General features: G+C 43.6%; 1 protein-coding gene across 2 annotated transcripts in view; it reads right to left on the bottom strand.

The window, feature by feature from the left end:
- The window catches only part of RXYLT1 (ribitol xylosyltransferase 1), a 79,951-nt gene extending 61,462 nt beyond the window's left edge, over positions 1-18,489 (bottom strand). For both annotated transcript variants that reach the window (XM_085653400.1, XM_085653402.1), the window contains exon 1: positions 18,009-18,489. In XM_085653400.1, coding sequence (XP_085509526.1) covers positions 18,009-18,159 — 151 coding nt within the window. In that variant the 5' untranslated portion in view covers positions 18,160-18,489. The remainder of the gene's footprint in view (positions 1-18,008) is intronic.
- Positions 18,490-24,595: the final 6,106 nt, after the last annotated feature.

Below are 24,595 nucleotides of genomic sequence, written 5' to 3'. Positions count from 1 at the left end.
CCCTAGGCCCGCTCCAGGCGCGGACGGGTGCAGACGGGCTTGCCTTAGGCGCGCGGACGGCGCGCCCGCTGCGCTCGTCCGCTGCGCGGCCGGGAAGTGCACATTCATATATTGGAAGGGGAGGCGGGGGGGCGTGGCCTGATGCAGTGGGCGTCGCCTGTGGGCTGAGGAAATGGCGGCAAGTTTGTAGCCCGCAGCAGCGCTGAAATCGGCTGCGCGGGGATGCCCTGTTCGTACTGAAGGTAAATAGGAGCTCTGGGAGGGTGAATAAGAAAGCTAACAAAGTATCACACAATTTTTAAAAGTATTTAAAAAAACAAGTAAGTGTGAGCGTGCTCCCGGCTGTGCCTCAGGAGTTTCTAGTGTCCACTGAATGATCGCACTAGTAGTCAGCGCAATAAGTATCATCAGCGGGGGGCGTGGCCTGATGCAGTGGGCGTCGCCTGTGGGCTGAGGAAATGGCGGCAAGTTTGTAGCCCGCAGCAGCGCTGAAATCGGCTGCGCGGGGATGCCCTGTTCGTACTGAAGGTAAATAGGAGCTCTGGGAGGGTGAATAAGAAAGCTAACAAAGTATCACACAATTTTTTTAAGTATTTAAAAAACAAGTAAGTGCGAGCGTGCTCCCGGCTGTGCCTCAGGAGTTTCTAGTGTCCACTTTATCCCTCTCACTCTCGCACTCCACTCTGAGGCACATAATAACACGCCACATAATTACACTCTACTAAATGCAACATACACGACACATAATACCACTCAGTGCCACATAATTACATACCACATATTTACACTCTACTCAATGCAACATAAATACGCCACTGATACCACTCAGTGCCACACAATTACAAGCCACATAATTACACTCGACTCAATGCAACATAAATACACTCCACATAATACCACTCAGTACCACAGAATTACACGCAACATATTTACACTCTACTCAATGCAACATAACTGCACTCAACATAATACCACTCGGTACCACAGAATTACACGTCACATAATTACTGTATTCAATGCAACATACATACACTCCACATACCACTCAATACTACATAATTCAACGTCACATAATTACTGTCTACTTAATGCAACATAAATACACTCCACATAATACCACTACATGCCACATAATAACATACAAGATAATTGCACTTAACTCAATACAAAATAAATGCACGCCTTAAGATCAAGTGCGCGCTATATAAAAAATAAAAAAAACGTTTGCAATGAAATAGGTCTCGCATTACTGAATGTTTGCGCTACTCGTGTTGCATTATTATTAGCTATGCCAAAAGCTTCAACTATTATAATGCGAGACCTATTGCATTGCAAATGCTTGTTAAACTTTGTAACACTGTCTGGGCAGTGGTTGTACCTCATTAGTACCCAAATATAGCAATAAGCAACAGAAAGGTGGCCAGTCCAGCTTTGCAAATGATCTTCCACTGTGCGACAACGTGTGTTGCTGTATTTTTATTAACTTTTGATCCCTTTGAGCTAGTAACACATTTCTTGTTAAAATCTGCAGATTATGCGGCAGATGATGGATTATGTAGCAAATCTATAATTATGGCCGCGGTGGCTGCACAATCGCATAGTTCCAGTGGCCCTGATTATACCACATAGACGTATCTTGCAATAACTGCACAGGTACGTTTCATCTAATAGAGTGGGAAGTTTGTACTTGAACAAAAGACTAGCGGGACATCTTTTCCCCCTGTCGTTCAGGACATGTAACACCTGGCATATGCACTAGACACGGATACAGGTAAGACTCTAAACACAGGCGGATGAAGATTGTGTCACATTGCAGAATGTGCTAAATAGTTTAAAGGACTCTGCACTGAACGGGTTTACAGGACCAATGCGAACGTGGTGTCAAGCCTTCTTTTCACTTTTCACTCTGTTAGGGTTAATTAAGGATGGCTTCAACCGCCATTAACAACTTACGCGATGTCGCTGTCGTCAAAAGATTATGAACATTATACATTTTTACCAGTGCCCAAGCTGACATGGCAGCTAATAAGCCTGCATTTCATACATTACAGTGACACTTTGGTCTTTTAAAATCAGACTAATTGTATGCCATTTTTTACATGTTCTTTAAGAGTTGCAGAGTTGGGCTGACTTCCACCCGGCCTGTGGTTATGCTTTTGAGTTTCTGCAGTGAGTCATGTTGCTTTCAAACTTTCTCTGATATGTATGTATGTTTGTTTTTTTGTTTGTTTCGGGTGCGCTTCTAACAAATAACCTATTCACTGATAGACTGCGGCCAGGTCTGGGAATCCCAACAGAGTAGGGTTCTGGGTGCACCCCTAACAATTACCTTGTTTTCTGATACATTGTTGCTAGACTGCAGCCAGGTCTGGGAATCCCAACAGAGTACGGGTTCTGGGTGCACCCCTAACAATTACCTTGTTTTCTGATACATTGTTGCTAGACTGCAGCCAGGTCTGGGAACCCCAACAGAGTCCGGGTTCTGGGTGCACCCCTAACAATTACCTTCTTTTCTGATACATTGTTGCTAGACTGCAGCCAGGTCTGGGAATCCCAACAGAGTCCGGGTTCACCCCTAACAATTACCTTTGATTGCGGATACATTGTTGCTAGCCTTCAGCCATGCCTTGGAAGCCAAACTGTATCCCTCCCTGGTGCACCTCTAATAAATATCCTGTTCGTGGATAAGTTGTTGCTAGCTTACAGCTGGGTTTTCGAAACCGGAGTATGCATCTTTATGTAGGTACCTGGGTACTTATTTTTGTCATGTTGACTAGTAAGTATTCTGTATATTTCTAGCCGAATACATCTACATCTATTGGTTGAAGGCATCAACACGGGCGCCCATGCCGTTCCATGCGCCTTGCAAAGATTAATGGTGTAGCTACCGCGTTGCATTTTTGAAGTCCTGCGCAGGCGCAATATTTATTGTGGAATACGTAGTTACGAGTGGGATTTAAAATAATGGGGCTCTCCTATTGTTGGAAACATAGATGCGCTGATGCAAGTGCATTAATTGGCATACAATGGGGCTATTCTCACATAAGAATGTTTGGTGACATATGATCTTTATATTGTTGGTAAGGGCTGGTCCTCAAAATGATTCTTTAACCTATTAGGTGTCTCTGTTGGTACGCTATACCTTGTATTTTGATGTTGCATTTTCATCATCTATCCTGGCATGTAGAGACTGGGATTATAATAATTCTGTAACACAGAAATTCTTTAATTTCCTCTTTTGATTATACAAAGTCATATGAAATGTACTTTGTGAAAACATTTGTATTTGGATGGACTTGCTTGTATTGGATAAGAAAGAAAAAAAACCGAATTCTTTTGAAACATTATCCCCCGATTGAACACTCTAAAAACATTAGAATAATGCCACTTCTTTCAGGTCCTCTCACAGTTAACTTTATGATTTTTCTAATGAGGTGTTACAATCACAAATGACTGTGTATACGTTTTATGGGGCATAGGGCGATTAGGTGATGCATGTAGTAGGATATTTTGCATGTGGTCTCACCGTATGTCACCTCAAGGTTTTTTTTTTTTATATATTGGCGCTTTGGGGTAGTAGGTTTACTACCTCAAGTATTATGTTTGTGGGTGTGTATATGTTTACAACCCTGAAGAAGTTCATTTCATGCATAAAAAGCGTTGATTATTTTATATGAGAAAAAGCAGAGAAAGAAAAATTAAGAAAATGCTCTAACAAATTGGATATTTTGGACTTTTGATCATTAGGTGCACCTTACCATATTATTTTCTATGGGTGCACCTTCCCATATTATTTTCTTTATACGTCTCTGCTCTGCACCGGCAACACTCAACGCCTGGTGCTGGGGTATGTGTGCACAAGAATTTACCATATGGAACACTGCGAGAGGTGCGATTTTCTGCTGCCTGCCATTGGTCTCTGGTTGGTAACATCATTTATCTCTGTACATCTGAATTTATCAGGATTGCCAACAGGTCAACTTTATTAAAAATGACCAACATAAAGGAACTTATAGAATTCCCTTTACACTTTTGTGTCTTTGCCCAAAACACATACATTAAATTACTTGTATACACACACACACGCTTTTATAAATATATATACACACAGACCACATACAATAACCTTCGTTATGTGCTTCAAATTGTGTATGTGTTCATGCAATCCATTAGTTCATAATCCCTAAAAGTAGTCAAAATTGCATAGTCAGACAAAGAGCCTTCCATCTTGCTTGCCCCTTGTCATCTAAATGAATTAGCCCAAAGTCCATTTCCCAAGAGAAAGGCTCCTCCAACTACAAAGGTCGATGAATTTCAGCCAAGTTAAATTGTGGCTCCTCAGAACCAAAGAAAGGCACGGTCACTGTTCCGGCATATCGTGTTGGCTGTCTAGACAAATCAAGGTTTCGTGGATTGATGAAAGAATGTATACCTACTGTAGTACTTCAGTGGTTGGTGGCTATAACGCACTGAAAGTCAGGCGCTTTTGAGCTGCCTAAAGAATGTGTCTATGACTCACATACAAGGAAGTAATCCCACGTGGTAGACTTGTGCTCTGATCAGCTATAGCCTCTGTTCCCCATGGGTGTGGTGCTAGTGACACTAACCACTGCAATACTGCAGCAGGTGCACACTCTCATCGGTCCACGAGGCCTTGATCCTGGGATAAGTCATCTCCACAAGCACACTACTGCATGGCTCGTATTATTTACACTTTCCTATCAGGATCCCTCGCCCAAAGGCAGGCACGCAGCACCCATTGGACTAACAGGGCTTCAGCTGCCCCTAACCCCCTCCGTCCCGATGTGTGAATTAGCCCGGGCTCCTGCACATTTCGGACACACACTTTTTTAGCTGGTGTGTGCTGGGCTGGGCTAGGGATGGGGCTTCAGTGCCAGTTAATTTAAATGATTTTTGTTGTTTGTCCAGATGGACCCTCCAGCATTTCGCGGTTCACAAAAAACAAATTGTGAAATCAGCTGACTACCGCGATGGTCGCAATATTTACTGTATTGGCTGTATACAAAATGTCTCCTGGGAGACAGCAAAACAATTGTGCCCACTGAGCCACCAATTCTCTGTGTGTGCGGGCCGACGTGCGATTTCCTGTTGGGTTCACTGCGTGTCTTGCATTGTCACAGTCTCCTTTCTATAGCGGCAGGTTTTGGCCCAGCCCAGCCGAAACCTCTCTGTGTGGTCGACGAGGGGCATCTTTCTATGTAGGCCTCAGGCACGGATAAAGTTAGGAAGTCTTTAACATTTCATTTGAAATGGGGTGTGAGGCTTGGGGCCCCCACTGACTCTGACAGCAAGCGTCACAAATGTTCCTAAGTGCTCCCAACTCACCCCCTCCTCCAAACCCAGCTGCATGCCTTTCTTTCTTTGACCAAACATTCTGCAATTAATAAGTTGGCCTTTCACCTTCTGGTAAATAAATATAAACTATCACTCACACACATCAAATGAAAAATAAGTGCAAGTTAAAGTAATCAGAGGGACATGCATTGTTTTATGATATGAAAGCACAGTTGCTTAATGAAATCACTGAATATGTCTTGGTCTGTAACCAGACAGAGACTGAAATTAAACTTGGTTGGTGCACTGGAAAATGGTGAGATGTATTTGTAGTGCTACAAGGTCCCTACCATCAACTGAAAACACTGAACATGCAAGTCATAATTTTAAAATTGTATTACACATGGTTTAAGATCGGCTGTCAGAAAGTGTACAGAGATTTAGTGTATGCTTTAAAAACATTTAGTAATACGCAATCAGACTGTACCTAGTGAAAATTGTAATTTAATACATCCTTGTTTCCTTGAAGGCTCACATGATTCCATCAAGTAAAGCCTTATACTCGTCCCCAAGCAGCCATTAGACTAACTGATTTACCAACTGCACATATTTACATTTCTTTCAGGAAGCAGGCATCTAGGCGATAGGGCTTGTTTTTTTACTTTCACTGTTTATCCCTCCCTTGGCTTCACCGACCAGGTACTGGCCTGGCTCTAGGAGCCCATGCATGTACCGAGCCTTGAATGTATTTGATATGTAAATCAAGTGATAGAAATCATGTAAAAATCTAAAATTTAATTTGATTAACATGCAGATACGTTTTACTTTAGTACACCAGATTAGATCACTGCATTGAAAAACCTTTATTAAAAGTGATAGTTTTATGCATCCATGCCTCTACACACCCACCATGATGACAATGGCACTAGTAAACTAAGAGGCGCATCAATAATGTGTACCCCTATGTGACTTGGATTCTTTCTATGCATGGAGCAACATTCTAGTCTATTAAATAAACCACAAGAGATTTTCGTACAGCACACGTCCTGAACTCACATATTTGAAGGTGCTCTCATATGTGATAATGAAAAAAAGGAGGCTCAGTAAAATAAAATATTTGCCTAGTATCACAGTTTGGTCAAGAGGGTGAGCTGGGATTCAACCAGAGGTTTTCTGGTTTCACATTGTGCAGTTCAGTCACTTGATCGGTATCTCTCTCTTTTTTTCATTTCAAAGGTTACCGTTTTATTTTTGTGAATTCTTTGTGCAAGAGGTTAGTTAGCACGTGGGTGTCAGTTAGAAGACACATGAAAGCTCGTCTTGCTTTGGGCTCAATAACAAAATAGAACCGCAAGCTGTGCCAGAGTCGGATATCAGGCTTGAAACCAGCTTGATCTTTTAGTGGCTCACCCACCTTTAAGTATAGAAGAAGTCCTTCCTTCCCTTTCACCCAGAGACACATGAAGGTCGGCATCATTGGTTCTGGAAAGGTTTTTTTTTTTTTTTCAAAAAGTATGGGAACTTTCATTGTGAAACTGAAAAAGATTGAGAACGTCTTTACCAATAGATGCCATTCACTTAAACTACTGAGGTCACCCTAAAGCGACTTGCAGGTAGAGAAAGCTTTTTCATTGCTGCTTGTTCCTGGTGGTGGTATATGATGGTCTAGGCCGCGTGACAAACAAGCACTGTTCCATCAATGGCTCGCCATTGAGTAGCGTACTACCCCTCTGCAGATGTGCTTTGGTGCCTTGTTAGCTGCACGAAGCACTGTATAAATATGACTGCAATATAACATGGCAAACTCGAACCCTACAGCAGAGGAGCGATAATAATGGCAACAAGGAGAAGGCCAAACTCTTATTACACCCTGCCCCTGCTCTCTATATGCATACAGACTTTACATATACCTTGGCTCAAAGTTTTGTTTTTAATTTTTATCCATGCACAAATGGATGTTTGCACACAGCTTGGAATTGTGAGTTGTGCACCAATTTCCACACATTGCAGTTTTCTCATAACAGATTTCACCAGAAAAACGGGATAAAATGCTAAGACATAAATGTAAAACATGCAGTAATCAGAGTGGTAAATCCCGATTCCGCATGTATGGCTTCATACTGAGGTGTGGAACTCAGACTTTACTTATTTTACCCATTAAATACCCTACACCAGTGTAGAAGTAATTACAGCACACGCCGAAAACCACCTGAATTCTACATAACTGAACCCCTTCGCTGCCAGGCCTTTTCCCCCTCCTGTGCCACGCCCTTTTTTGGCTATTTGGGGTACTGCGTGCTGAGGCCCCTGTAACTTTTTGACCACATAAGGTATCCACGCCAAATTTGCGTCCTTTTTTTCCAACAGCATGGGGATTCTGAAGGTACTCAGGGTTTGTGGATTCCCCTGGAGGGGTCACAGAAATGAGCCAAAATACAGCAATTGTTTTTTTTGGGGAAAATGGGAAAAACAGGCTGCAAATTAAAGCATCTGGGGTTTTCCCTGCAAATGTTATCAAAAAAGGGTTTGTGGGGCTGAACTCACCATTTTCCCAGCTTTTCGGGGATACCAGACTTTTGTCAGAAACCCAACATTTTTTACACAATTTTGGCATTTTTCTGGGACATAGCCTATTTTTGCTATTTTTTGTGCTTTCAACCTTCTTCCAGTTAATGGTAGAAATGGGTACAAAAGCAATAATGGATCCTGGAAAGCTATACATTTTAGAGAAGTAGATAAAATTCTTAATTCAGCAAGTGGTCATTTGTGTAGATCCATCAAGGTTTCTTTACAGAAACTAACAGTTAAATATAGGATACAGTGAAAATTTGTTGAAAAAAAGCGCCTTTTGTGTCAACGTTTTCACCTGTAACTTCTTCTAATTTTGACAGCTCTTTGAAAGCAATATACCGTTACATCCGCTGGACATTACTGGTTGTGGGGATAGATAGGACTTGTAGGTTGACCAAGAACCCGGCGAATCCAGAGCCAGAAACTGAGCAGCAACTTGCAATGGTTTTTTATGTATCGGGTATATAGTAATTATTCTGTAAAAATGTGTACATGGAAAAATCGGTATGAAAGAAACCTATGTATTTCTGAAATGGGAACAAAATATAGAGTTTAGAAACAGTAGATATTTGCACATTTCCGAAATTGGGATACTCATACTAGCATGAGAATTATCAGTCATTTTTTAGAATGACTTCTTTTGTACACAATGTCTTTCATTTGAAAGGCAGAAATGCATCGAAAGTCAATAGGTAATAACAGTTCCTTTAGAAATCTGAATTGCCCTAAGTCTCCCGATAAAAATGGTACCTCACTTGTAGGGGTAGGCATAGTGCCCACGACAGGAAATGGCTCAAAACCCAACGTGAACACACCACATTTTCACAATGCAAAATTACCCTTTTTTAGCAAAGTCCCTAGCTGTAGTTTTTTAACCCTAGCTCTGCCGGCACCTAGGGAAACCTAGCAAACCTATACATTTTTGAAAACTAGACACCCAGGGGAATCCAGGATGTGGTGACTTGACTGCCTCCCACCAGGTTCTGTTACCCAGAACCCCTTGCAAACCTAAAAATTTGCCAAAAAAAACACCTTTTCCCCACATTTCTCTGGTGGAAAGTTCTGGAATCTGCGTGGATCCACACATTTCCACCCACCCCGCGTTCCCCAAAGTCTTCCGAGAAAAATGGTATCTCACTTGTGTGGGTCAGCCTAGTGCCCGCGACAGGAAACGGCGCAAAACATAAGGTGGACACACCTCAATTTCGCTGTGAAAAATGACCCTTTTTTGGCAAAGTGCCTAGCTGTAGTTTTTGAACCATAGCTCTGCCGGCACCTAGGGAAACCTAGCAAACCTATACATTTTTGAAAACTAGACACCCAGGGGAATCCAGGATGGGGTGACTTGACTGCATCCCACCAGGTTCTGTTACCCAGAATCCCTTGCAAACCTAAAAAATTGCCAAAAAAACGCATTTCCCCCACATTTCTCTGGTGGAAAGTTCTGGAATCTGTGTGGATCCACAAATTTCCACCCACCCCGCATTCCCCAAAGTCTTCCGAGAAAGATGGTACCTCACTTGTGTGGGTCGGCCTAGTGCCCGCGACAGGAAACTGCGCAAAACGCAACGTGGACACACCTCAATTTCGCTGTGATAAATGACCCATTTTTGGCAAGGTGCCTAGCTGTAGTTTTTTTAACCATAGCTCTGCCGGCACCTAGGGAAACCTAGCAAACCTATAAATTTTTGAAAACTAGACACCCAGGGGAATCCAGGATGGGGTGACTTGACTGCCTCCCACCAGGTTCTGTTACCCAGAATCCCTTGTAAACCTAAATAATTGCCAAAAAAAACACATTTTCTCCACATTTCTCTGGTAGAAAGTTCTGGAATCTGCGTGGATCCACAAATTTCCACTCACCCCGCGTTCCCCAAAGTCTTCCGAAAAAAACAGTACCTCACTTGTGTGGGTCGGCCTACTGTCCGCGACAGGAAACGGCGCAAAACGCAACGTGGACACACCTCAATTTCGCTGTGAAAAATGACCCTTTTTTGGCAAAGTGCCTAGCTGTAGTTTTTGAACCATAGCTCTGCCGGCACCTAGGGAAACCTAGCAAACCTATACATTTTTGAAAACTAGACACCCCGGGGATTCCAGGGAGGTATGGCTTGCGTGGATCTCCCAACGCTTCCTTACCCAGAATGCCCTGCAAACCTCAAATTTAGCTGAAAAAAAATCACCTTTTTCACACATTTGTGTGTGGGAAAGTTGTGGCATCACCGGGCTGACACAAATTTCCTACCACCCAGCGTTCCCCCAGGTCTCCCGATAAAAACAGTGCCTCACTCGTGTGGGAGGCCCAAGTACCCGCGACAGGCAAGGGCCCAAAACGTATTGAGGCGACATGAAAATTGCCTACCTCAAAACGACCTGGTTTTGCAAGGGGGGTCACCTGGGTTTTTGGCCCGGTGCTCGGCGGCCACCTAGGGGAACTTACCAAACCCACACATTTCTGAAAACTAGACACCCGGGGGATTTCAGGGAGGTATGGCTTGCGTGGATCCCCCAACGTTTCCTTACCCAGAATGCCCTGCAAACCTCAAATTTAGCTGAAAAATTCACCTTTTTCACACATTTTTGTGTGGGAAAGTTGTGGCATCACCGGGCTGACACAAATTTCCTACCACCCAGCGTTCCCCCGGGTCTCCTGATAAAAACGGGGTTTCATCCTGATATGCCCCTAAAGTGGCAGAAAGACTGTGGCGGTGTGGGCATTGGTATGACCATTTTGGGCAGCCCCCACCCCCACGCATAAAAAAAGCCTGCGTACTCGCTGGCGCCTAGGGGTCTTTCTGCCCCCCCCAGGGGGCAGATCAGGGACCACTGCCACCATCTGCCCTCCCGGGGGGGGGGGGGGGGGCAGAAAGACTGGAATTTCTCTGGGGGTGGGGTGGTGTGTTGTATTGTCATGCCCATTTTGGGGAGCCCCTACCCCTACACTAATAAAGCAAAATAATCCATGGTTTCTAGTGGGCATTCTGCGCCCCCGGGGGGGGGGGGCAGATTGGGGGCTACAGCTCCCATCTGCCTCCTGGGGGGCAGAAAGACTCATTTTTGTGGGGGGGGGGGAGGGTGGGGGCATTGGCGTGCCCGTTTCGGGCAGCCCACACTCTAAAAACAATTGCGCAATTTGGCCAAAATTATTTGGGGGGAGCAAAGGCCCTTGCCCAAGGGGCCGCTCCCCCCTCCCTGGTGTCTAGTGGGTGGATCCCTGCTTGGGGGTCGTCCTCCTGTGGCGATCCCCAAGCAGGGATCCCCTGAGCACGTACAAAGTGAAACTGAAATGAGCCTCTTGGCTCATTTCAGTTTCAGTTTCAGTGTAATGACGTGCGCGCCGATCGACATTAAACTGAAAGCAGGGGGGGGCCTCGGGAGCTGGGGAAGCTCTTCCCCAGCCCCCGAGGCTATTTTCACTAAAAGGGAATCCCTCTGGTGCCCGCACCAGAGGGATTCCCCAGGGAATGCCTCATGACGAGCTGGACTCGTCATGGGCACAGCGCGACTATGCTCCATGACGAGTCCAGCTCGTCATGGGCACACAAGGGGTTAAAACCTTGGCCTTACTCTCCAAATCTGTGTTTGTCCTTCTGGCATGATGAAATACATACAGATACACAGCTTATAATGTATAAGTCTCAGTTTGGGGTTGCCAAGCTCACTTAGTTTGCCCATTTTTCTACCAGCTGTAACCTCATTACTTTATTAAAACTTCACCTCTGCCTTTCTCCTTACAATACAATTACATATTCCAAACAGAGGAGCAGGGGCCGAATTGGGAATGTAAACCGGTCTTGGCAATTGTGTAGGACCTGCTGCGAGGGGTGGGGGGAATTGGGGGTTGTTAGACCTGGTACCATTGGCGTGGGTCTCCCTTCCATTTTTTAGTGCACCATGGGTGCCCAGGGCTTGTAAATCAAATGCTGCTGGTGGGCTTGCAGCACTGGTTGTGCCACCCACAGAAGCAGCTTGTAAAGTGTGTCTCAGGCCTGCCACTGCAGAGCCTGTGTGCAGTCTCTGACTGCCATGCTGACTGAACTCAGAATGATAAAATACATCTTTTAGTGAAGTTGGTTTTAAAATTCTGTGTTTGAAAATACCACTTTTAGAAAGTAGGTATTTTCTTGTCTAACCATCCAGGCCTGCCTTTGCTAGGTTGCTTATTCCTTGTCTGGCGTTTGAGTGACAGGGGCTGGGGGATTCTAGGAGACAGCGTGAGTCAGCACAGGACTGAATAGAAAGATCTGCATGTAGATGGGTGGGAGGAGTTGCACCTGGGACCTGTATAGGGCTGTGCCGTCCCTCCACAATGCTGGCTCCACCTCCTGTGGTGCATCTGATGTCTCTGCCCTGTGAAAGGAAAGGAGTCATGTAAACAAAGTGCTCCAGGACTGACCAGAACTGGTTTGGACTAGGCAAAGGCCTCTCTGCCTTCAGAGAACAAAGAGAAAAGTAGTATACACATGGGGACCCAGATCCAAGACTTTAGATCACTTCTGGGAACAAGACAAACCTTTTGCCAGGAGAAGAACCAAGGAAGCTGCAAGAGTTTGAACTGCCCCTCTGCCAGTGTGCTGTTTGCTGGGTTGGCCTGCAGTTGTGTCTTCATTGCCAAGGAAAGGAGAAGGAAGTTTTACAGAACTTTCATCATCTTGCACAATATTTCCCCAAGGGCTTGAACTTGTGCTTGCCTCCTGCTGAAATCTCAGGGCCAAAAGACTTCACCTCCAGCTCCCCTCTGAATTTCCTTGCTGGGAATTCTATCTGCAGTAGCCTGCGTGTCGCTGGGAGCTGGAAGCACGACGCATCGAGAAGAAGAGTGTCGCAGTCGCAGCTGTTGCAGTCGCTTCGCCGGAGAAGCGTGTTGCCGCCAAGGTTGCTGCCGCATCACCACAGAAGCGTGTCTTCGTCAAAGCTGTTACCCGACGCATCACCGGAGAAGCGTGTCGCCGCCGCAAGGTCACCGCCGCATCACCAGAGAAGTGTGTCGCAGGGCCGGTCGCGGCTCCAAAGATACAGAGTTCGCCGCACGGCCGCCGGGCGTGCACGCATCGTCTACACGTCATCGCATCAAGGGCTCCATCTTATCACATCGCACCGGATCGTCGCATCGTATCGAGGCGCCATCTTGCCGCATCGCAACCGGGAGGCAGCAAGAGAATGTACGCATCACCTCATCTCCAGTAAGGATCAAGACGCATCCTCTACTCTGCGCAAGCAATGAGGCGCAACGCATCGTCTCCCCCTAAGCAAGGAACCGACGCATCTCCAACGTTGCGAGCCTTTATTTTGCGTTACGCATCCAGGTGCTTTTGTGAGAACTGTGTCGCATTTACCATCAACTTGAACTAAGTTAATTCTACCATCTTTAAGTCAATTTTGAGTACAGTATTGTGGATTTTTGTCGTTTGTGGTCTTATGTTAAGTCTATATAAAGAATACTTATTTTTATAAAACCTGTGTGGTGTCCATCTGTAGTATTTTCACTGTATTACTGTATGTGTTCACAAATGCTTGACACACTGCCTCTGAGATAAGCCTGTCTGCTCGTGCCAAGCTACCAAGTGGATGAGCAGGGGTTATCCAGTAGTGTAACTACTGACTTAGAAGCACAGGTCCCTATTTGGTCAAAGGTACCTACCTCTGTCAACTAGAGACCCCCAGTTCTAACAGGGGTGCACACGGAAAACACTGCAGCTGCTTTTGTTACCGGGGGCCAATACTGCAGCTATGCTGCAAAACTGACCCCGGTAACAAAAACGCCTCCTATGGGGTCCACCCTGGTGGCCCACTGGGGAATTGCATGGTGTCTGCTACGGCCAGTCCAACCCTGCAGAGGTGTGCGGAGGGGGGAGAGGGAGATGTGGTGTGGTGTGACATGATCCATCTACTCTGTACAAAAACCATCAGTCACAATCTCGGTCTGTGCTCCCGCAGTATGAAAACGTCATAGAGGATAGCTTGTCACGATCATGCATAGCTATTGATGATAAACAAAGATGACCAGACTTGTCTAATGCCCTACCTACTATAACCCTGTCGACCATGCTTAGAGGTACAACTAGAACCTGGTTGACAGTCAGCAGATTTGCCAGGGGAGATAAGCACATGGCCTCCGCCACGCAGGAAGAGGACTTCCACCTGCATGGCCAGAACATCTGTGCTGTGAGGGCAGCTGCCAAAGTAGCCCCCACATCAGAGCACTGCAGGCTTGCCGGTCGGGCACCATTTTTTTTGCTCCCATCCAGCAAACTTCTGTGTTTTGAGAAAATAAACTCTCAATGCAGGAGTTTGTTTTACCAATACAAAAAACAGATGGCCTGCTGCACAGGGAGCTTTCTTCTTATGTATGTATCATTCAACATTTTCCTTGCCTGAATCCTCCAAGCCATGTCTTTCATGTTCCTTCTTTTTTGTTGCTTTATCTATTTGGAATCAAGCCTGCTTGGCCCGTGCACAGTTGAGGACCATTCTATGTATTGGAATGCTCTAACAATGTGTCTAGTTTATAGATGATCTTAATATCTTTTCTGATGCAATTAGTTAGATTAGTGCCAAGATGCCATAGGGCGTTAGTTGCATTTTATAAGTAACAACTCAACTCATTTCTTGCATTTACATGTTTTTAATACAATTACTAAATGTAGAGTTGGTGGCAATTTGAGAAGAAACTAGCAGACATGGTGGGTTGTAGCTCTTTCCCTTTGGTGATGGAGCTTAGCCACCTGAGGGATAGCTCAGGTGTCTGGAACCTGAACCTATGGGTAGAATGAGAGATAGCTCAGCAGTGTGAAGCCTGGATATGTGATTTATGGCTACCAAGTGACATACCTTTCCCGCCTAAAGCAAATGCCTCTATGATCAGTTTCTCTACCCTCCAGCCACAGAAATGCAGGCAATACATTTCCACTGTCTGAAAAGCCATCCTCAACCCCGTTTTGGGCCATGCATCAACCAGGGCATCCAAAATGGATCACACTTTGCTTTTTTAAGCCACACGTAAGGGTGAACATCAAATCTGCAGAATATCCTTTACAATGTTTGAATAACTTACCCGTATATTCCCTCACGTTGCTATGACCATGAAGTTACTGTTGCCTTTGAGCGCAGCCTAAACCTCTGGATATTTCACTATTTATGCATGCAGCTGTAACTTTATGCTTCCAGCCTTTGAGTTGACCAGCTGAACACTATCTCACAAGCAGATAATGTTGTTTGCTTCTACAGTTTTGCATCTTTGGATTACATGCAATATGAAAGGTATTTCTTGTATTTCCATGAAAACTGACCTTGATTTAAAACTTACAAATGTTGAGACTCCTTTTTTCTTTAGAATGAACCTCCTGTTACTTTCCATACTCTGCGTGCTCCCTAGACTAAGTCACATGCATGTTCACCTTAATCTCTATTATGGTATCTATGCAAATTGCCCACACACTATTAAAAAAATTAAACACTCTTTTAAAAGTCATAACTCTGCAACCTAATAATACCTAATCACCTGTAGCTCATCTATCAATACAACCACCATCTGCATGAATCCACATACGCCCCACTAAACACCACACCAAACTCCTTAATTTAATCTACCACATAGAAACTGTCAGTGGTAGTAAGCGCTATATAAATGCACTTCCAATAAAATACTCCTGTCCCACATTACTAGTACAAAAAGAACAATTGATGGACAGGATGCATAACAATGTCATACATTGATCCCAGTACAGAGATCTGGGCCTAAATCCATCGTTTTTTTTGCTCCCCATGCCATTCCAGTTTGGGCCCAGCCATATGCAAATCAGTCTTGACCCTGCACCCAATAAACAGTCCAGCCCGAACTGGCAGGCCAGGGCCTCCCTGGATTGGAAACAAGCATCCTAGGACCGGTTTCGGGGTTTCACCCCTCGTCAGCCAGGATAGCTGGACTCCAGTGGCATGGAGAGCACGGGACCCACGTCTGGGCATACCCGTCCCACTCTGGGTGACAAATGCAAAAAGAACAATTGATGGACAGAATGCAGAACAATGTCATAAATTCACCCCAGTACAGAGATCTGGGTCTAAAGCCATCGTTTTTTTGCTCACCATGCCATTCCAGTTTAGACCCAGCCATATGCAAAGCAGTGTTGACCCTGTGCCTCATGGGAACAGGACAGCCCAAACTGCCAGGCCAGGTCCTCACTGAACTGGAAACAAGCATCCTAGGACCGGTTTCGGGGTTTGACCCCTCATCAGCCAGGATTGCTTTACTCCAGTGGCATGGAGAGTACGGGACCCATGTCTGGGTATACCCGTCCAACTCGGGGAGACAAATTCAAAAAGAACAATTGATGGACAGAATGCAGAACAATGTCATACATTATTCACCCCAGTACAGAGATCTGGGCCTAAATCCACAGGGTCAAACTGATTTGCACATAGCTGTGTCTGAACTGGAGTGGCAAAGTGAGCTAAAGAACGATGATGGATTCAACCCAGATCTGTGACTGAGGGTGAGTGTATGCTCACTTTGCCACTGGATTCAAGCTAGCCTGGTTTATGAGGGCTGTTAGCCCGAAACTGGTCACAAGATGCTTGTTTCCGATCCAAGGAAGGCATGGCTTGGCAGATCCGGCTGGACTGCTCCCATGAGGCACAGGGCCAAGACTGATTTGCATATAGCTGTGCCTGAACTGGGGCGGCAAAGTGAGCTAAAGAACAGTGATGGATTCAACCCAGATGTGTGACTGCGGGTGAGTGTATGAAAAGTTTCAACGCTCCGTCCATCATCTCGTTGCGTTTGCTTTGTTCGCCCACATTACTACTAACACAGCAACACTCAGTGGTTGAGCAGTTGATTGTAGTCCATGCAGCTTGCAATAATTCCCTTGTGCTGCTTGACACACTCACATAATATAAAAGTGCTTCAGGTCATGTCCATCACAGTACAGTACCAGTCTACAGCAATAAACCACCCATCACCCATTGAACAGGGCTGGAATAACTGAAGATATCTGACACATACCGCTGGACAATGGAAAACTTTAAATGTATCCACCACTGCAGGTCCCAACAAGCTACATACTAGGACTGCTTCTTGATATCTCACAATGACAATCAGATATGGGATGATATTAACAAAGATCATGCCAGCACGTCTCTCCAACAGGTCTCCCTCCAACCTAAACTATGAGCTTTAAACAGAATATCTCTGAATAGAGATCCCAGTGCAGTAACCAGCTGAATGGACAATGATCATAAGAAATACCATAAAGGGACCTGCAGAGCTGTTCAACGCTGCCAGCACACTGGAGACCATAAACTGCACACCTCACAAACACACACTTCATCCATCACACTGCTGAGCGCTGCGTCCCATAGCATGACAACCCAATATCGGTAGTCATCACACACAGCATGGAAACACTCCCATCATTAGAGCCCTACGTAAATGATATATAAATGTTGTTGTACAACTAACTTTCGATTTCGTCCAGAACTCGTAAAGTTCATACAAAAATGTCGCTGCCGTGAATTCCACTTCAAGCAAGAGCAAATCCCCCCCAAAAAATATTCTTTGGCTCTGCAATCCATCACGGGTTGCAGGCGGTGCTTAACTTCTCACACTTGTACCCCTGCTCTTACAATGCACACAAATGTCCTTCAGCCTGCTCAAAACCTTTTTTTATGTATTCCTCCTATACAAGTTCCAAATGTATTTTTTGTTTTAAAGTTACAGAGTTGGGTATGTGTGTTGCTTGTTACAATGCGTACTTAGAAAGCTGGGAGTTTAAAGCTTTCTCGGGACGAGGCGGGGCCCAAAAACACTCGTGCAGAGGTGAGAAGCAGCCCAGGTGTTGTGTTAGAGCTGGCATCGATCAAGGCACCACGAGTGTATTCCATTCACGTCACTAGGAGAGACACATCACACATTAAAGGTAACCATCGTTTATGTAACAACATGAGACCATACGAAATGCAAACCCCGGTGATTTAACAGACGCCTGGATTATGTACTAAAACCTACATAAAAGGTATATTTGTGTTACCCCTTATTCGCTACATGGAAAATTCACTTTCAGACTAAAAGCGGGTATTTTTGTAAATATTGATCTCGGTGTTATATGATTTCTATTTTGCAACACTGGACAAAGTCTTCTTACCTTTCTTCTGCCTTTCCTTTTTATGTACCACCTTGTGCACCCGAGTCACCTTCTGTGGTTTGAAGAACACGCTGTACGCAGCATACAGGGAGAAGAGGCAGTACACGAACACCAGGACGGAGCAGATGCGCTTGCGGGTTAGTCTCATCATTTAATACTCCCATTGGCTGGGCTGGAGGGGCAACGAGAGCGCGAGGGTGCTTGGGATAGGGGGCGGCAAAAGAACCGGGAGCAGCGGCAGTCCGGGAGAGCAACCGCAGCGGAATTTATTCTGCAGCAGAGGCAAAACCACATTTGCTAAAAACATGTGTGCGCTTTTCTAATTTCCGGCAGACTACGAGCAAATCAAAGCTGTTGTCATCATCTCTGCGGTAACCCATGAAGACAGCATCAACGATCACCATAAAAGCTTTACAAGACTGTTCCATATTGGCAGGGCAAAATAATCGGACTTCATTTTAGCCTAACGACGTTGTGGTACAGGAAGCAGGGGGCTCTGATTGGCTACATTCTCGATTTACTTCCGGTGTTAGTAGCTGCAATTGGTCGGCTAACTGTTTCAATGTTGAGAACAGCAGCTTGTAGTGCCGCAGGTTTTTGAACAGAGATTACAGATTATTGGCCCCCGGTAACAGAAACACGAAACCAGTCCTATTGACGTCTAATACTAGTATATGAGAACAGCTGCATACATGTCTAACAGTATATGAGAACAGCTGCATAGATGTCTAATAGTATATGAGAACAGCTGCATAGATGTTTAATAGTATATGAGAACAGCTGCATAATATTACATGTATCTCTAAATTTCCTACGAAATTGGAACGATTGGTCAAAATTTGCACAAATGTGTATTGTTATAATTCTAATTGCACTGCTTTTATTAATTAGGTTTCATTAATCTTTGTGATACGGGCTAAAGGTCACCAATTCGATCGCTGACAGGGCCAATTTAGCTTTTAATCACGCCACTGTCAACAAAGGGGGCTATTTAAATTGAGTAATAATTACACCTGGTATTAAAGACCAAGAGTTACTTCCAAGTTTTGTGTTTATTATATAAACGACAGGTATCGTGTATGGTTGTTCCCACATGGTCAGTTCACCATGCAGTAAGGGCAAGCCTTTAGCACAGGGGAGGTGGGCCCACGCCCAGGGCGTTGACATTCGTAGGGGCGCAAGGAGCTGTCTGCATGCAGATCATGCAGCAGTCACTCTCTGAAATGGCTCATACAATTCAGCCCACACTCTGTTTAATCATGCATTTTTATTGTACCGGCTTCAGATGCCCCATTGAAATCCTTTCGCCTTCCCATCTCCTTAACAGCCTCTACCCCATTTCATCTACAGTTAAGCACTGGCAGGAAGAAGCTGAGCTGAGGGTGATTGAGGGGAAAATGGCGGAGGAGTAGCGAAGGTTGGGTATTCAGCCACGGCCTGCACTGGATACAATAGCCCTGAGTATCCCCTCCCTGGCAAAATGTTGGACGAGACCGCAGACAGCTGAGGCAGAAGAGGTTGGACAGGACCGTAGACAGCCAGGCAGGAAGGTCTCAATTGGAACTGCTACACCTCTATAAACCTAAATTATAATTATTCTTTTCTAAATGTGTAACATCTTACTATTTCTGGTCACATTGCTGCAAATACACAACTACTGTGTTACTCGATTGTTGGTATTTTATTACATTTATTAAGCGAGAGGGTGTGGCCTTATGGCATCGGAACCAGGTTTAAATCCCAGCGTCAGCTTAAAATCTTGGTGATTCTGGGCAAAACACCCATGTTTAAATTAATTTGTCCTCGTGTAATGTAACTGGTGCTCACGTAAAGGGGCCACGTTTGAAATATATAAAAATGTAGAAAAGCAAAAGTACTACCATTTATCTTTGTTTTCTAGTACTTGTAGTTTTGTTTTTCCTCACAATAAGTATAGGGCAAGACGTACCACGTTACAAAGAAAATGCAAATTTGCTAAGTTAATGAAGATAATGGTTTGCTCTTTGTATAACTTAATTTACAGGCTAAAACTAGGATGAAAAGCAAAGGATTAAGGGGCTCCAAATGTGGTTCTGTCCAGGGGGCTATCCGCTCAAAGGCCTGCCCTGCATGCAGTACAGAGCTCTACAAAGTGGGCACAACTATTCTGTTGAATCCAGAGCTCTACAAAGTGGGCACAAATATTCTGCTAAATCCATGTTTTTGATGGAAATTTTCAATCATTTTGTTTTAAAAGATCCCCTTCTTGTAGTGTTGTTTAAATAGGGAATGACGGACTCCATAGACCTGTGACGTAAGCGTTAGAGGGTAATGAAGTAAATGCAGCTTTAGAAAGTTGAGTTTCTTTATGTTTTAAAAAAAAAAAATTATTGAGCAGAACAGGGATAGTAACAAACAATCAGGAATTTTTCTCCATGTACAAATCAATCATAATCCTTATAATATACCACCTAAGACAATTAGACATTGATGTACTAAAATACCATGACTGAATAGCAAAAAAACATTTACGTGAAGTGAAAAAATGCAAGAGAAGAACTATAAATATTTTGGCATAGAGTCCAATGTTACTACAAAGTGTCGGAATACAGTACATATGAATTTTTAAACAGTATTTGCTGCTTAATACTAACTCAATATGAAATCCATTTCTAGAACTGGACCCCAATTCCTAAAGTGCAAAAAGTGAGAAAGTGTTAAAAAAAAAGAAAAAAAAAAAGATACAAAGACAAATACTCAAAGTATTTAGACTATAAACCTTTAACATCCATAGCAGCATTATCATAAATATTAAACCCCTTTTCATGCTAAACCAGTACATGGAAGTTCTTTAGCTAAAGTGCAAAAATACTTTAAAGTACTATGTGCTGGGAGAGGTCTACATAGAGAGCATAACAGTTCATAGACATTAAATCCTTTTTTATAATAAATCAAAACAGTAGACTTTTCCTATCGCCTTCTTCCTATCCTCAGGCTCCCTATATTTAAGCTTCTTGAGGGCGTAAAATGGGAAAAAGTACTAAAACTATAAAACCTCATTTCCTAATACCATTGTCAAATAACTGCCAAATCTTCGCAAATGTACTTGTTGCTCCAGCCCTCATAGCATACGCTTCCTCGAACCCCCTCGTACGCTTCATTTTATTAAACCATTTCATAAAGGAGGGTATCTCTAGCGAGCTCCAGTTTTGAAGAATTAATGAACGTGCCATCAATGAACAAATCATCACATATGCTTCTTCATGTTTGGTCAAGCCTGGCTTGACTCTGGAGATTCCGAATAAGGCAATTTCAACTTCAGGATCTACCGGCTTTTGGATGGCCTGACTTATAGCTACAAAGATGTTTCCCCAAAATTCATTAAGTTTAGGACAGGTGTAAAAAATGTGGAGCCAATTTCCTTCCTCCTCAGCCTGACAACGGAAGCATCTATTTTCCACATCTGAATATCGTTTACTCAGAGTCTTGGGAGTATAGTATGCTAGCCATCTATTTAAAAAAGCCATCCGTTTAAAATTAGCCGCTCTCAAAGCCTTATGACCGAGCTGGGCTTGTAGTTGCCACTCTTGACAGGACAGGGCGCACCCCGTTTCGTGCTCAACCTTACCCAAAAACGTATGTAGGATAGGGAGCTCACTATCTTTCCGGAGCAGAGTGTACCATTTTCCTATGCCTTTAACTTTAGTTTCATAAAGCAGGGAAGCCAAATTCATCGTCACGGAAGGGGAGGGAAAATTGACCTTCTTCAGGAAATGAATGACCTGCAAGTAGTCAAGGAAGTTGGGTATAGTTCGATCTAAAAGCTTGTTTTGGACCTCCTGCCACGAGATCACCTTATTATTCATATAGAAATGACCCAATTCCTCAAGACCAATCTCCCTCCACTTCCGAATTCGAGAAGGATGTAGTAATAGACCTAAAGTCTTACATTCCTGCAGCTTTAAATAAACCCACCCTGGAGAAGTGTGCTGTTTGAATAACAATTGGAGTCTGGATGATAGATCACGTAATGTCTTGTATCTTGTTTTTTTGGGCAATTTGATAATTTTTAAGAAAGTAGGAAGTTGTACACCTGCCTCCTGAACCATTCTATTTAGAAAAAAATGGTCTTCTAAATTATTAAAATCTAATAAACGAGCTACTATATCGAGCATCGCAGCCTCATAGTAAGTGCGGATTTTTGGAAGTGCTAGCCCCCCTTTATCTACCTCCAGTTGTAACACTTCGAGTTTCACCCTGGGAGCCTTCTTTGCCCATATAAAGTTCCTGAATAAAGAATCAATTTCTTTAAAATAACTTGCATTAATCTTTAGAGGGACGTTGCTAAAGAGAAACACCAGAAGAGGGAGGATAGACATTTTTATCTGTGCCACACGTCCTATAACTGTCAGAGGAAGTACGGACCATTTATCAAGCAGGCTTTTTATTTTTTATCAACATAGCCGTGTAATTCAATGTAAACAATTGATCTATTGACTTAGCGATAAAAATACCCAAAAATCGTATGGGGGCTGACTTGGATGCTTGTATTTGCAGAATAGGTGGTAAAAAAGAGTTGTCATTAATATTTAATGTAATGATTTCTGTTTTATTTTGATTAATTTTATACCCACCTATAGACTCAAAGCTGGTAAACTCTGCTAAAAGCCGCTCTAGATTGAATTTATCCGGACGCAGATAAAGGATGATGTCATCAGCAAAGAGTTTCAATTTCTCCAGCCCGTCTATGGGCGCTCTAATCTCAGGATTTTCGCGAATTCTAATTGCCAGAGGCTCAATAAAAAAAGTGAATAATAGGGGGGACAGGGGACACCCCTGCCTGGTCCCCCGCCTGATGGATACTGTCCCAATCTGATCGGCATTCAAAACTATTCTGGCTTCAGCCCCCAGATATATATTCCTTAACATGTGGATGATTGGGAGCGGAAATCCGAATTTAATTAACCCAGTAAATAATGCCTGCCAATTTACGAGGTCAAAAGCCTTTTCGGCATCGACCATCATAAACATTGATGGAATTTTATTGCAAGTTAAATAATCAAGGGCTTGAATTAAAAACCCAGTATTTGATGACATGAAGCGACCGGCTACAAAGCCAGATTGATCACTATGAACTAACTCTTGAGCGGCTGGTGTAAACCGCTGTGCCCAGACTTTCATCAGAATTTTATAGTCAACATTGAGCACACTAATGGGACGGTAGGAATTCACATCCTTTGAGTTTTTACCCTTCTTGACAAAGCTGACAATCACGGACTCTTTTTTTTTTCATTTCAAAAGAATTTTATTATTTTAAAAGCGCAATATGAAACATAAGATACAGGCCAAAGTGATACAATTGATATCGGACAATAAGGTAATAAATACATTATGATAAAACTAATTAATAGGGAAACAAATCAATGTCATTCATTAATCTGCAGATATCAGATAAATAAGTTACTTAAGGAGGAAAGACCCAAAATGATATCTGGCAAAGAAATATATCAAAAGTATCACCCACAGATCGCAAATTAGGGAAAAGAGGGAAGAGAAGAAAGGAAGAAAGCAAAGGTGGAAAGAGTAGGAAAGAGAAGAAGAAAGAGAAAGAGAGACAGAGAGGAGAAACGGAAGAGGAGAGGATTTCCAAAGGAATCACCCAACACAAGACAACACTAACCAGACAAATCAAAGGGAAATTGCGCCACCAACCCTTCAGAGGCCAACTCCATGTATGAATCTAAGGCTTTCCAAACACCAGAGGAAATAGAAGGAGAAAGATGAGCATGGTCCACTGACGTATGAGCACTACGTAGAAAGGAAACCCAAGCCCACCAAGTATGATAAGAGACGGACGAAAAGGATTTCCACTCCATGAGAATTACTTTGACTGCAATAGTTAACAAGAGGTCCAACAACTGTAACTCCATGGGATCTAAAGGCAGAGGGACTGGGGACGCCAACGGACCCAAAAGAATTAATGGAAAAGACAGCTGGAATTTGATGTTAAAGATGAGCATGAGGTGTTTGTGAACTAAATCCCAAAAGGAATGGAGAAGGGAACAATCAAGGAACATATGTTGAAAATCACCTGGTAAAAGCCCGCAGCTCCAGCACAAATTGTCTTCTTTAAGATTAAGTGAATGCAGACGAATGGGAGTCCAGTGAAGAAGATTAATAGAGAAAAACTTAGACTGCGTTAGGGAAGGGGCAATTTTGTTACGAAGAGAAAATTTACCAATATTTTGCCAGGTATCAGGAGAGATATGAGCAGTAACACTCTGATCAAAATGATGTACCCATTTTTGCTGTGTGACAGTTTGGGAGGGGAGTGAAGAGGACGATAAAAATTTGTAAATCCGAGACGCAACGTGACCAGTCCTAATCCAAAGCTGAAAAAGCGTAATCGTAGGGGAAGAAGGATGAAGGTGTAATTTAGCAAGTGCAACCTTAATCTTAAGAAAAGTATAAAAATCTAAATTAGATAAAGAGAAATGTTGAGCAAGGGATGAGAAAGGGGAAGGATCGTAATTAAAATCATAGAGATGTTTAACAAGTGAAACACCCTTCCCAGCCCAGTAAGACATCAACTCAGGGTCAATATTAAT

Source organism: Triturus cristatus, chromosome 4_1, assembly GCF_964204655.1.
Source record: "Triturus cristatus chromosome 4_1, aTriCri1.1, whole genome shotgun sequence".
Taxonomy (NCBI): Eukaryota; Metazoa; Chordata; class Amphibia; order Caudata; family Salamandridae; genus Triturus; species Triturus cristatus.
This window is presented reverse-complemented; position numbering and strand designations above follow the sequence as displayed.